The sequence below is a fragment of the Carcharodon carcharias genome, chromosome 5, assembly GCF_017639515.1.
Source record: "Carcharodon carcharias isolate sCarCar2 chromosome 5, sCarCar2.pri, whole genome shotgun sequence".
Classification (NCBI taxonomy): Eukaryota; Metazoa; Chordata; class Chondrichthyes; order Lamniformes; family Lamnidae; genus Carcharodon; species Carcharodon carcharias.
Genome location: NC_054471.1, coordinates 163,437,067 through 163,452,416, shown reverse-complemented (window position 1 = coordinate 163,452,416; position 15,350 = coordinate 163,437,067). Strand labels below are relative to the sequence as shown.

General features: G+C 40.2%; 1 protein-coding gene across 2 annotated transcripts in view; it reads left to right on the top strand.

Annotated features, from left to right (window-relative positions):
- The window catches only part of LOC121278045 (myelin transcription factor 1-like protein), a 363,597-nt gene extending 348,491 nt beyond the window's left edge, over positions 1–15,106 (top strand). Inside the window, exons 19-21 of one of the 2 annotated variants that reach the window (XM_041188068.1) lie at positions 4,035–4,138; positions 6,766–6,909; positions 14,966–15,106. In XM_041188068.1, the coding sequence (XP_041044002.1) occupies positions 4,035–4,138; positions 6,766–6,909; positions 14,966–15,106 (389 nt within the window). Of the gene's footprint in view, positions 1–4,034; positions 4,157–6,765; positions 6,910–14,965 lie in introns of both variants that reach the window. The other variant, XM_041188067.1, reaches the window with a different exon arrangement.
- Positions 15,107–15,350: the final 244 nt, after the last annotated feature.

The window sequence follows — 15,350 nt, the reverse complement described above, 5'->3', positions numbered from 1 at the left end:
CTCTTCACCTGCCCCCCAACCTTAAAGTTGGTTGGGCAGTGTTGTTAATGAGGTCAATTGCTTTCTTAATGGCCTTAGTAGGCTGTTGACAGATCGGCAGGCGTCCACCTGCCTCTGGCGCGTGCCCACTGAACGCAATATCGAAATGATGCATGATGACATTGGGACACACGCCTGACGTCATCTCGCCCCATGTGTCTTTTTCCAGCAATACTCAAGTTCTGTAATACCAAATGACTATTCCCCCTTAAATGTTATTTGCCTCAACTACTTCATGTGTTAGTGAGTTAAGCATTCTTACAATCTGAGTGCAAACGTTTCTGGTGAAATTATCCTTGTCGGCTTCTGCAGCATTGACATGTTTGATCACACTATTGTCCTTGAACGCTTTTCCACTGTCGTCCAGCTGGATGTGACTGCACTTACCTGGTTCCATTCTTATCTAACAAATCGTAGCCAGGGTATCATTTGCAATGGCTTTGCTGCCTGCTCCTGTACCATTACCTCAGGTGTCTCCCAATGACCTGTCCTTGGCCCTCTCCCATATCTCATCTATATGCTGCTCCTTGGCAACATTATCCAAAAGCGCAGCATTTGTTTTCATGTGCTCAGATGATACCCAGCTCTATCTTATCACAACCTTTCTCAACCCTTCTACTTGCTAAATTAACGGACTGTTCATCTGACATCCAGTACTGCATGAGCAGAAATTTCCACCCATTAAATATTGGAAAGACTGAAGCTATTGTTTTCAGTCCCTGCTCCAAACTCCATTCCCTAGCTCCTGACTCCAACCCCACCAGGGCAACTGGATGAGACTAAATCAGATTGTTCGCAACCTCAGTGTCATAATTGACGCCTTGATGACCTTCTGACCACGTATCCATGCCATCACTCGGACTGCCTATTTCCACCTCTATAACATTGCACAACTTCACTGTGCCTCAGCTTATCTGTTGCTGAAACCCTTGTCATGCCTTTGTTATCTCTAAACTCAACTATTCCAAAGCACTCCTGGCTGGCCTCCCACATCCTAGCCTCCATAAAGCTGAGATCACTTAAAACTCGACTGCCTATGTCCTTACTCACATCAGGTTCCATCCACCTATCACCCTAGTGCTCTACTTCATTTTCTTCCATTAAGATGCTCTTTAAAACCTACTTCTTTTGACCAAGCTTTTTGTTGTAATAATGTATGTTGTCTCATGCAGAGGCCTAGAGGCTTGTATGGTTGAACAATAATTGTTTATTAATAACACATAACTATATACATATATATAGAATATAATCCTGACTAGGTGCTATCTTCATGCCAACTTCTATCAAACTCACTACTCTACTCTCCTATTCCCATATGACTCTCTACATCATAATGTGGGCGGTACTGTTTCCCCAGTCCGGCATTAACCCATACAGTCCCAAACACCCTAATACTATACCTTTGACCATTTGTCCAATTTCACCTATTTGACTTGGTGTCAAATTTTGTTTTTCAGTGCTCCTGTTGTGAGCCTTTGGATGTTTTATAATGTTAAAGGCACTATATAACTCTAAATTGTTGCTGTTGTCGAATTCCTTATTAGACTTATTAGTGACTACCTTATATCTATGGCCCCTGGATTTGGATTCCCCCACAAGTGGAACCATCTTCTATACATCTATAATTTCATGATTTTAAAGACCACTATTAGGTCACCCCTCTGTCTTCACTTTTCAAGAGGCAGGTTTTGTATCCCGTTCAGTCTTTCCTAATAGTTGTAACTTCTCAGTTCTGATTATCATCTTTGTAAATCTTCAGTGTTTTTATAATAAGGAGACCAAAGCTTTACACAGATTGGGCTATAATATGTGATTGTTGGATCAACAGTGCCCTGCACACCATATTGGTAAAGGCTTATTATAGCTGCATAGACATTAGGTGCTTTACATATGCAACCAGACGGTTGTCCCTTGTTTGATACACCCTTTCCAAAATTCATTAGCGGCTAATGTAACATGAGCCATACGTGTTGCCATCGATATTGTCAAGCATTTGGCAGCCAAACCGGTGACCCTTAAAAGGACCACTGGAGGATATTTCCCCAAAAGTACATGTTTATTTTTTCACCTGTCTTATTGTGGAGCTGGGAGAAACCGGACCATTCACCTCCTCCCAATTGCCTCCTCTACACTGCTTACCAACTCAGCTGGCGTCTGATCAGGCTAATCTTTGTGCTTGCAACATGCTGCCTTTGGCTCACCAGTAGGAAACAAATTATGCCAGCAGATCAATACTGTGTGGTCTTATCTCTGGCCCCATTAGGCATGTGCTGCACCGGGATCATGCCCCAATTTGGATGCTATCCAGTTTCTAGGCCGATGTTTCTAAAGGTAACATATTTAAGTAAGCCCAAGTCCTGAGGTGACTTATCCTAGTGACTCACCATTCATTATCATATTAATATTACAATTACAATTGCCAAGTTTAGTAAATGATTCTGACATTTTAGAAGTCTGGCCTGGATTTTTCAATCAGCAGTGAAGGAACGACACTTGCTGTTCCCCTGCACCCCAAGTTTATATCAGCTTTAGAGCAGGAACTTGTTCTAATCCGGTATCTGATCCAGCTTGGCATCCTGTACAGGGCATCTGAGGCATCTTTGAGCAGGACAAGACTCAGCTAGGCTCTTCAATCAAACAGATTGAAGAATCCTCACTGAGACACCCAGGGCATAATTTTAACTCTGTGCAGGAAGGTGGGTTTTGTGTGAGTTAAAATCTCGCCTACAGAGCCTAAACCTGGAAGGAAAAAGAAGGAAGTATTAGTTAGATTTAAATGATGTATATGAAGCAAAATAATATTGGGAAATGCAAATGGAATTAGGAGGGAGATAGATAAAATAACCAGACAGAAAAAGTGAAAAATACTTTTATTTGAAGTGTCAAACACTGATGAACTTCTGAAGGAATGATACTCCACAATTGTGAGGTCACTAATTATCACTTACCGCGTTGTTAAAAATTCACTTACTCAATGCACCAGCCCTAACATTTATTCTGCTATGTTTGGTGGGAAACTAATGGGCAAGTATGCTGACATTACACCATTGCATTGATTTCAGTGCCGAGTCTGTTGTACCGTAGAGAAGCAGAGTATCTCTGGCATCAACTTTCAGATTTCTAGATATGGTTGCATGCGCAGATCCTGAAGTTGCTGTCCAGTTTACTGTATTATAAGGGTTAGCGCTGTTTGCCTCACCATTATTCTCCAAACAAAATCCAGGCCTGTGCATTTTGCTTAGTAGAAATCTGATTACTATTGTTGGGACCATGTGGTCTGCCTCAGAATATGTCCGAGCTGTTTCAGATATTGTTCCTCCAACCCAACCCCTCCCCACCCCACCCCAGAACACCAGCCTGTTAATTTGTGTTTTAATATTCCGATCAACAGGAGCAAAGGAAAATGTGTTGCTGCTAAAACCTTCATTTGTTACAACTGAGGAAGATGTAGTAAGGGAGGAGGGATCTAGAAAGTGTTTCTAATTCTTTTTGGCAGTTAAATTGAAAAAATATGCTTGAGTTAATCTTGATTAAAGCACATGCGTAGTTATAATGGATGCTGCTCCAGGAGAAAATAAGGTTGAAAAAAAGATAAAGGAAAACCAGCAGTCATAAACATACTGCAAATTCTAATTTACACACTTTCCATTTTGTAATTTTTTTTTGATTATACTTGAATCAGACTGACACATTTTACCACCTTCACTGAATAAGAATTCACAAATCAATTTATGGTTTTAGGAGGACCCATCAGTGATTTCTCCTGATAACTTAAGATTGCAAAACATTTTGGTCAATATTAGCACTTTCATACACATAGGTGAGCAACAATGTAGCTTTAAAGTTAAAGAAAAAACCTCAGGCTAATGTTTTTATTTTGTTTGATGGACTATATCTGCAATTAATATCTCAGTGAGTAAAATTTAAACTCTGAATTGTGTTTGATTAACTCAACAATTATCTGTGAGTTTTTAACTTATATTTTTATTCCCTAGGGATAGAGAACGATGAAGAAATCAAGCAGCTGGATGAAGAAATTAAAGAATTAAATGAATCTAATTCCCAGGTGGAAGCAGACATGATCAAGCTTAGAACTCAGGTAAAAATTCAGCATTGTGTACATGTCCAGGAAGGCCACTGGCCCTTCTGGTGAAAGATGCTGTGTATTATCATCAATATAAAAAATATCTAGCACTAGAATCAAATCAGATCCAGCTTCCTGGGTCTTCATTGTGAACCCATTCCTCCACAGCCATCTCCCTCAGCTCGAACATGGGCAAGTTCTTGGAGTTCCTCCTAACCACAGCCCATCAGTGCACCCAACTAGTAATAGCCAGGCCCTGCCACTTAGCCAAAGTGGATTGAAATAGTCTGCAAAAATCATACACAGACCAGAGGAAGAGCCCGGAATCTGGTTAAAAATCTGGTCCCAGTCCTGCCTACTGCCATTGGTTGGTTGGCAACATTATCCATATAACTCATACACTAAAGTGTGTGACGCATTTCAACTATCACAAGTAGAGCAGCTGGCATAGTTGTAATGATCCGACTTATGCTATAGTAATACAGGTTATTAGCAACACCTGAATTACACTGCAATCCACCTCCTGGATCCAAGACGGAGCTCTGCTCCTATTCAGTAAACCTTCCAATGTTTTGTCAATGTGGTTAGGAGCATTAATTTCTTAACCTATTGCATAAGTTTATTTTTTTTAAATGCTCAAAAGGTTCAAAAAGAGCAACTGAGCCCTTGTTAAACGCAGTATGACTCCATGCTGGAGCGAAACTAACTTGGCGTCAAGCCCAAGTAATTCGAGTTAGGGTTACTGAAGTGATCACACCAAAGTCAGATTAGAGCCTGGCCTGAGATTATACTGTCACTTTAGTGTTGCTGAAAAGGGGAAGCTGCTTCACAGTGACATAAAAGAGACAACATAACTGCATCCTCAGTGATTGAGTGAATTAGCACAAATAAACACTACTACCATTCCCATGAAATGGTCTCCAAGCACATTTGATACCCAAGTCACCATAAAACTTACTCACAAGCATATTGTACTGTTCATGTTGCATACTGTGGAACTAATGTATGATGAAGTGTTGTAGCCAAAACAAGAGTCTCAATGTAGTCTTTAGATGCAATTCTCTATAGTAAATAACTTGAATATTATATAATATAAAACATTTATTCATTTATATTTTCCCTTCTTTAGGTCCCCCACACCATGCATCAATCCCTGGCTGAGAGGGGGGTAGGTGATCTGCTGTCTTTGCCACTTTGTAACAGGCTACTCAGAGCTCTTCCGGAGTGTCCCAGGTTGACTTGCATGATGGCGTTTTAAGTCTGAGCCGGTGGGGAAGCATCTGCTGGCCTTTGCTCTGCAATTCTCACAGTTACCTGGCTGAGATCACCAGATGTGAACCCACTTACTACCACTCAGCAGTTTAGTGAATTACTAAACCAGCACCAAATGCATATTTTTATCAATATTTAGAAAATCTGCTAAAAAGAAGGAAAGGTGGGTTTTTTGAATTTACAAGGAATAAATAACTTTTAAGTGGTTAGGATAATCTTCAATGTACGAAGCTTCCTAGGCCACCAACAAACAATGATATACATTCACAATTCTCCAACCAACCCCCTCCCTTACTATATTTCATAGAAAAACAAGTGTGTCACTATTTTTGTACAACCTGGGACTGGATGCAGCATTATCAGCCCATCAGCATTGCCACACCAAGTGGATATATCTAACCATTGGATAACTGTGAATGGGATGCTTTAACTGCCAAATTGCCATTGATTAGATTCCAGTACTAAACTGCCTGAAATTCACTCTCTTCCATTGGACTACTAATCAATTATTAGGCTCTAGCCACAGATGTGTACTTTTCTTTTTAAGTACTCTTATGTTAGGAAGCTGATGGCCTGATTTTCACAAAGCTGGCATAGACACAAGCTTTGAAATTATTGTTGGTAATATTAGCAGATCAACACAACATGTAGGTATGATGTTCCTTTGACTATTATCTTAGCACGGGCATTAATCTGTTTATTGTAAGTCGATTAATGCAACTGATAGAATAGTGGACAAAGGAATGCCATAGAGAGGAGTTAATATTGCCAACACTTATTTCCAGGCTATGGAGGAGCAGTTTTCAAATGACAGGCCACCCAAACACAAAAGCTAGTCAAGAATTTATGAAATAACCCTAGATTACCCAATTCAATTTACCTTGGCCTTGAGATTACACTGTACAAAGATTAGCATATGAATATTTAATACATTTATGTGCAATTCCTTTATTCACAATTCTAATGAAGGTGAAAGCATTCACAGTAAAGGAATTGTATTAGAGCATGCTAAGCATTCATACGCTAATCTTCAGAATTTCAAGGCCTTTGGCTTCTGAATTTGGTACAGAACTTTCCCCTAATTTTTGATCCTTCAGAATTAACTTTGTTGTATTTTAATTGGTATTGCACATGTTACTTTTCAGATTACTTATTAGCATTGTACATTTTACTTTTGGATTTTTAATTGTATTTTGGAGGATTAGTAATTGGTATTTTATGCTTTCTATTTAAGATTTGTAATTGGTTTTGTATGCTTTACCTTTAAGATGCCTAAATGATAATGTGTGAGTTACCTTTAGGATTAGTAATTGGGGTTGTACGCTTTAAATTTTAAGGTTAAAATTGGTGTTGTATGCTTTGCTTTGCAGATCACAACAATGGAAAATAACTTAAAAACGATAGAAGAAGAAAACAAAGCAATTGAACAACAGAACGAGTCCCTTCTGCACGAGTTGGCCAATCTTAGTCAGTCTCTGATCCATAGCTTGGCCAACATCCAATTACCACACATGGTAAGGGCTAAAATAAAAATATTTATATTATACATTTATCAAATCTATAGTATGACAGAACTCAATCATTTTACAGATTTTCCCAGTAAATTACTCAAATGTATCTTGCAGCAATATCTGTTCCAATCTGTTTAAAATCAACAAAAACAATACAGCAATAAGAATTCTTATTTGTCAGAACAAAAATCTTTCTCCAAGATAATGGGGTCAATTTAAACCCCAAAGAGGTTTTCGGTGAGACAAATGTGAAATGCTGGGCTGGAGTATTTTAGCTCCCATGCCTCATTTAAATGCCTCGGGCGACTTGCTTGCCTTTGGGTAAGAAGTGGTCATGACTGGTTGACTGCTGACATGGAAAGATCTGGCATCCAAGGTAAAGAGCCAGCAGGGAGTTTGGGGAAGTTTTCAAGGGTTGAAGAGCAGTACCCAGGTAGGACAGACCAGAACTTTCCTTGTGGAGCTCACAGGAGGATTTCTGCTCCTCCTGATGTCACAAATGGAAGTTTCACACTTCCCTTGGAGGGCTCCTGTTAGCAGACCTGCCTCATCTGATGGGAAAGCCACAAGGTTTCTGTAATCAGGTTGCAATTGAAATGTAACTAAGAGTATTTTAATGTAATAGGAACCTGATCTCCATAAATTCATGAGGCCCCCGCCTGATTTAGATGGGCCCACAGAACACTTTAGGTTAAAATTGAAAATGGCATGAAAGAGTCAAGTTGCCCGCAGGTAAGTAACCTGTTCATTAGTAACTGCCCGCATATTGGTTCCTTAACTGATCCACCCAAATGTCTCTGTAAGCAGAAAAACAACTGACTTTAATTATTCTGATGCACCATTCATGCCCATGCCATATCTTTTCTCTGTGGGTAGAGATATCTTCTCAGTTACTGCTATTTGTTTTGACATGGACACTGGCACTTCATTTGGCTCCGTATTATTCATGCTAGGGGTTATCCTTCCCTACCTTGTTAGAAAAGGTCACAGAGTTCACAAAGGACTTCAGAAAACACGATGGTTTTAGAGACCCTACACATGTAGGAATGTATATTCATGCTGAACTGTTTTAAAACTTCAATTCCGTTTAAACTTTCTCATTTGTAAGTGTATCCAATTACTGTTGCAAAAAGATTTAGATAACCAAAAGAAGGAAAAAGTTGGTACAGAATCTACTTTCTGTCACTTAATTCTGGTAAGCTTGTTTATTCTGTGTTCAGGTTGTTTGGGGATAACATTGAGTCCGTGCCAGTAGTGAATCTTGGCCACCTGGAGTAGATATTGCAAATTCAGTTGTGCACTGCACATATCTTTCCAACCATAATGGTAATCTTATGAATCTGCAATCCCAACCGAGAACCTGGCTGACAGGTAGCACATATTGGAATGCCTGGCAACTCATGGGAAGTGCACAGCTTCCCATGCATAGTGAATATGCATTTCTACCAAGCGCTTGTTCCCCTACAAAGCATGGGTTCAGAAAATAACCAAAAAGTATAAGCTTAAAGACTAAAGGAGGACCAACTGGATTATTCACAATTCCAAAGATGAGGACTGATTCTGGTTGTCTCCGCTCATATATATGAATTAGGAACAGGAGTAGGCCTTTCGGCCCCTCGAGCTGGCTCGTCATTCAATAAGATCATGACTGATCTGATTGTGGCCTCAACTCCACATTCCGCTTACTCCTGGTAACCTATATAAAAAAATGGGGTCATAAAAACCTGAATATGGTCTGGGCTTACTTAGAGTGGCATTTTGTCTGCTGCCCTTTTGGGTAGAGTGCTTCTTCTGAGCCCAGAAAAATATTCTCCACCCTACTGTTACCCCAGGTGAGGCTTCCCCTAGGAACACCTCTCACAACATTCCAGCTCCAACTTCTGGCCAGCTCTGCATATAAGAACCAACCAATTTCTCACCCTCTCCCGGTTTACTGCCGGCAACTTATAAAGGACGTTAAGTTCTCTAAAGGGCTCAGGTATCACTGGAGTAACAATGTAGTAGGTACACTCCATCTGCCAGCTGCCTGTCATATGCCCAAAACTGAAATCGTGCCCTCAGAATTTAAGAGTGCAGGGGTGGGCACATGGAAATATACTGGTGAAAAATGTTGAAGCTCTGCAGCAGAACAGTGCTTCCTCAATTGAAGCATTGAACATATTTGAAAACCAGCAAGGCATGCACTGGGGTACCAAGTTGTGCAGTGCCACGTAAATGTCCACAGCAACCAGGAATATTGAAGAAAATCATTAATAGCAAAAGAAAAAAACACAAACGTCCAAAATTAGCAAGGTTCACAGCAAAAATAGCTAATGCCTAGGTGAAAAAAATGGAACAATAAGCAAAAATAAACTTCTTCAACGTAACACCAATATTCACCAATCTAGAAGAGGCTTAGTTGAACCGGCCAAGCATCAAGATCCCAAGTGTGTTCATTTCAGTTGGGTGCGCAGCATGTCATGGGCTAAAAGGACATCATTTAAACAAATATATAAGGCCCACACATTCCACTAACACAACCTGAATTTTGAGCCCCAAAATATCCCATTGGAATAAAGGACATTATTTATTTTAGTTACTAAATATCTGAGGTTTTTTGATAATGAACCATCACTTCTTGTTTAATAAAATGTGAAATATGATTTTCAATTTTTTAAACAAATAATTATGAAAATTAATTTATTAGTTACCTGATGCTTAGCATTAGAAGTCTTATCTGTTGGCATGTGAGGACCATGAAAGGATATCGTGCCAAGAAATACTATGCCCAGAATGAATAATGTAGTATGTGTGCTCAGATGTGAGACTGGTTCGCTTCTCTGGAGTTTGGTTTGAGCTAAATTTTAGGTTTGAAAAATACAGGAGCATCTTTTTCATCTGGAAATTAGGTAGAGTCATAATAGAGCAGATTGTACACGGTGCTCAGAACTGAAAGAATAGTCTTGGTGTGGCAAACAGCATATTGATTCCACATTTCTGTTATGATCATACATGCTTATGTATTTTATAAGTGCCACAGAGTTTTACATTTTGAAGTTATTATAAATCACAAAGTCTATGATGCTTTTTCAATTTAATCAACAACGACAGCATAAAATATGAGCTCACTTGAAAAGCTGTTCACATGCAACTCCCAGGCTCAAATTAATCTATGTTGTTTCCGGTTCTATTCAAAAATTCAGTGTGAACTTCTAGCATTGATAAATAATCTAAAAAATTAGATCCCGATTATGCTAAAGATATAGTTCACAAAGATTACAAAGGGTTAAAGATAACTGTGAAGATAGAAATATGAAAAGGAAATTCAGCCCCTCAAGCTCATCCTACCATGCCTTGAGTCATGGTTGATTCGTATCTCAGTTTCATTTACCCACCTTTGTTCCATATCCCTCTATATCCTTACCTAACATAAGCCTATCAACCTCAGTGTTTAAAATTTCAATTGTCCCAGCATCCACAGATAGAGAGAGCTACAAGTTACAGATTTCCACTATCCTTTATGTGGAAAATTGCTTCCTGATTTCACTCTTAAGTGGCCAGCTGTACCTTTAAGATTATGCTCTTACTTAAGATCGTTCTGGATTTCCCAGAGGAAAGATTGGGGAGAATTTTCTCCCTATCGGAGGGGCTGTGCGGGAGTGGACCCGTGATTGGCAGGGTGCTGCCATTTTACGTGAGCGGACCAATTAAGGCCAGCCCAGCATGACATGCACCCGGAAGAGCTGAGCGCTACTTGTGCAGGCAGGGGTGGGGGTTGCCTGAGTCGGGGCCTGCGCTCTTTTTGTGCATGCGCGTGTGAGAGCGCAGAAATCTCCCTGAGGCACAGACCTGCCTCAGGGAGATTAGTTTAAGTTTAAAAAATTTGAATAAAGGGAAAAAAAATTTTTTAGGACATGTCCCCTCTGGTGAAACTGACACATGAGCTGGGACATGTCTATGAATTTTATTGAAAACTTTTTCAAACCTTTAAAAACCTTAATGAAGCCTCGTCCCACCCGTGGATGAGGTTCCATGGAAAATGCGAAGGCTGCCTGGATTCTTTGCCCGCCCGCCAGCCTTAAGGTTAGACAGGCAGCTCAGCTTATTGTTTTAATTGATAGTTAACTGGCCTTAATAGGCCTTTGACAGTTCGGTGGACGTGCAGCCGACTCGGGTGCGCGCCTGCCGAACTGAAACTCTGAATGAAGCGCGGTGATGTCGGGGCACACGCCTGAAGTCACCACGTGTCATTTTATGCCTCGGCGAGTTACCCCCGCCCCCGCTCGAAGATTCTGCCCATTTTCTCTGTACTTACCTTATCTGATTTTTATATACTTTGAATACATTAGCCCATCAATCTTACAAATTCAAAGCAATACGAGCCAAGTTTATATAATCTGTCCTCATAATTTAACCGTTCAATCCTTGGTATAATTCTGGTGAATTTGTGCTGTACCTCCTCCTAGGCCAATATATCTTTCCTGAGGTTTGGTGCTCACGTCTGAACGTAGAGTTCCAGATGGTGCTTGACCAAGATTCTGTGCAACTGAAGCACCACTTTTTCACTTTTTGTACTCCAACCCTTTTATCATAAAGATCAAAATTCCATTTGCCTTTTTGATTACTTTTTGTACCTGTGTGTTAGCTTTTAGAATAAGAACAAAAATGCTGGAAAATCTCAGCAGGTCAGGCAGCATCTACGGACAGAAACAGAGTTAACGTTTCAGGTTGATAACATTTCATTAGAAACCGAAACATTGGGCTGGATTTTGACGGGATCAGGGAGATTTGGCGGACCTTTAAAAATGCTGGTCGGAATTCGACTCTGGGATTCCCGACCCCATTCCTGACACCCCCAATTTTCACCAGTGTGGGATAAGGGTGCAGGCTGGTGTGGGTCGCAAGCCTGCACCGTGCATTCCCAACCTGGCCAGTTCCATAGCGGGCATGTGCATCTCCCAGTCCCCTGCAGTTTTCAAGGAGCTGGGCCAGCTTTTCAAAGAGTCGTGGTTCACGGCCCCTGAGAGGTGTCATGAACCATAGTCTGAATGAGGTAATATTTTGAAAGCTAAGTTCAAAAGGTCCAACTCATGTGCCTCCCCCCACCCCCCATGCTAAGCTATGAACTTCCACCCACCTCCCATGGCCCCTCAGACCATCCACACCAAGCTATAGCACCTGCATGCCCATTCCCCAATATACAGGACCAATGAACCCTACAGTAACAATAGCGTGTGTGGAAAAGCTTTCAAAAGAACAGCCATTCATTCATGACCTTCTATTTTCTTTAAAAAAATTGTTTTTACTACAGCCCTATAAAAATGTCAAACATCCAGACCTTTAAAGTCTCAACAGCAGCTGTTTCAATAGACTAATGGATATCTAGACTCTCAGCCAAGCCTCATTATACATTCATATGCGCCCAAGGGAAAGCATTGCTTGATTGACAGCTCTTTCTCCTTGATCTTTTTTTCATTAGTTCCTGGAATGCAGGTGTTGCTGGCTAGATCAGCATTTATTGCCCATCCCTAATTGTCCTTAGGAGGTGGGGGTGAGCTGCCTTCTTGAACCACTGCAGTCCATGTGGTGTAGGTACATCCACAGTGCTGTTAGGAAGGAAGTTCCAGGATTTTGATCCAGCGACAGTGAAGGAACGGTGATATAGTTACAAGTCAGGATGGTGAGTGGCTTGGAGAGAAGCTTGAAGGTGGTGGTGTTCCCATACATCTGCTGCCCTTGTCCTTTTAGATGGTAGACATTCCAGGTTTGGAAGGTGCTGCCGAAGGAATTCTGCACAATGTTCATTTAGAAAAGATAAAGAAATGCCAAGTGCTTGTAATTCCTGCTATTGAGACTGTAAAGGAATGGACTGTTGGCAATTTTATAGGGCTGTAGTAAAAGCAGTTTTTTTTAAGAAATTAGAAGGTTATGAATGAATGATTTTTTTAAAGATTTCCCACACATACTAGAAGGTTCATTGGTCCTGTATACTGGCTGAAGGGACATGGAAGCACCATAGCTTGGCATGGAGTATATGAGGGGCCCTGGGGAGGTGGGTAGAGGGGCATAGGTTGGCATGGGGAGGGTATGAGAGCCATTGACGGAGGTGGGGGGGGCATGAAGTGGCATGGATGGGGGACAGGGAAGGGGGTATGAGGGGTGAAGGCAAGAGAGCTGTTTTTTGTTTTATCGGTTTCCTTGTAACTGGGATGAAGTTGCAGAGCACTGAGGCAGGCCTTTTAAAGAGCTGACCCTGGCACCTGGCAGTTCTGTGGCTGCCTTTGAACTCTTACCAGGGGCATTGGGTCCAACTCTAATTATCAGCTGCCAGCCACCACCATCCCCACCACCCCACCCTTTCCAGAATGAAAATCCTGCCTTCGTAGGCACTTTCTCCGAGGTGGGCGGGCCAAGCTGGGAAATCTCCCAACTCCCACTACCTGCCTCTAGGATGAAAATCTAGCCCATTTACTCTGTTCCTCTCCACAGATGCTACCTGATTTGCTGAGTTTTTCCAGCATTTTTCGTCTTATTTCAGATTTCCAGCATCCGCGGTATTTTGCTTTTGTGTTAGCCTTTAGTGGTTTGCATACATGGAAACCTAAGTACCTCTGCACCTCCACAGCTCCTCCCACCACTAAGAAAATATTCTGATTTGCCTTTCTCAATCCAAAGTGAACCTCACATCTGCCATGGTTTTGCCCATTTTCTTTGAAAACTCAAATTACCATTTGAATAGATGGCTACACATTAAAAACCTGGTTTTCTAAAACTAGCTTTATATTGATGTTAAAGAATTAAGCCTATAAATCACACTGTGTGGTATTAGTATCTGAATGTGTATCTCTTAATTACAAATCCACCATCTTAATGGACATGTTATGCTCTTTAAAATAGCTTAAACCAGTTAAAATGGCTGAAGATTACTTCATTGGTGTGCAAATGGAAATTGCTGTGATTATCAATTGTTTATGATGGTAGGCAGGATTCAGCCTTCTCAAAGTTAATCTTGCATAGGTTCCAGTGTACTAAACTCACTCGGGTCAGTCCTAGTTACCCCCACCATCAAACAGTTAAGCATAGTAAACTCAGTGTAAACATGGGCCTTCCTGGTCTATATTGCTTAGTTACTCACTATGGAACCTGTTTCATCCTTGCTAAAAGGTATATAATTTATGTTCCACAGCATATGGAGCGGGTAAAATGGATCAATGTATTGTCCTTTTGCCTCTGGAACTTGAGTTTCAATCTAATTCAAATTAGTAGATCACTTTTCTTTTGGTAGTTCGAGTCTGAAATGAAATTAGTTTGAACAGTGTAAACCTTGTCCCTAGTGGGTGCACAGCACAACATTTTTCAATTATTTGGCACCATTTTGAAAACATTGGCAATCACAAGAAATTTGGATATGGAAAATTAAAATGTCACATTAATATGATGGGGTGTTCTTCTGAGGTCAAAGTAAAGGCTCATTTCCAGGGCAGATTACAGATAAAACCTGAATTAACCTGACATAACCAGGAAAATTAAAAGCTGCTACTCCCCACCATAGGTATCACTTACCTTGCTGAATACAAAATACAGATCCAAATAGTCAGTAATGATGCAAGCAAATTTTATTGTTTCCTGATCTATTATGTGTTGGAGAGCTTCATTACCTATCACCATGGGATCTTTATTTTGTATTTCTCTAATAAGTATGCTGCAGTTTGGCTTAAATTAGCCAACAGAAATGATACACAATTACATTAACAAACAGATAAACTGGCAGCTTAAAATTGAACACATAGGAATAAAGTATAACTTTAATATTTTACTGTTGATTAGTAAATTGTAAATTAATTAGACTAATTAAAAAATTAACTAATTGGCAAAGGATTAAAGAGTTCTTATGTGCAAGAGATTGCATTGCAATACTTATTAGAGATTGTTTATTACTTTTTTAAAAGTCATATAAATGCAAGTTATTGTGTTGTACAAACACAATGGTGTGCAATACTTTAGTGAAAACTATTCTTACTTGCTGCATGAAAGGGATTTTTTCATAAGGTGCCTGACAGTTATTGCTTTCATTGTGTAGGATCCAATAAATGAACAGAATTTTGATGCCTACGTGACGACTTTAACGGACATGTATACGAATCAAGATCGCTATCAGAGCCCGGAAAACAAGGCCCTGCTGGAAAACATAAAGCAAGCTGTAAAAGGAATTCAGGTCTAAGGACCTCTTACTGGTTTAAAGAGAGATCTTGCTAGGATGCCTCACGTTTTTGCTGCTCTAATTTACCAGACAGTGTTGAATATCAAAACTTTATTTCTGTTACAAAAGGTGTTATGCGTAGGAGACTTCATAATGATTTTATGTCCTGCTTTGAAAATAGTAATTGCATTTAATATATAGTTTTTAAAAACATTCACATTTTGTACGTTTTCATATGAGATGACATAGTGTAATATGCCATGTA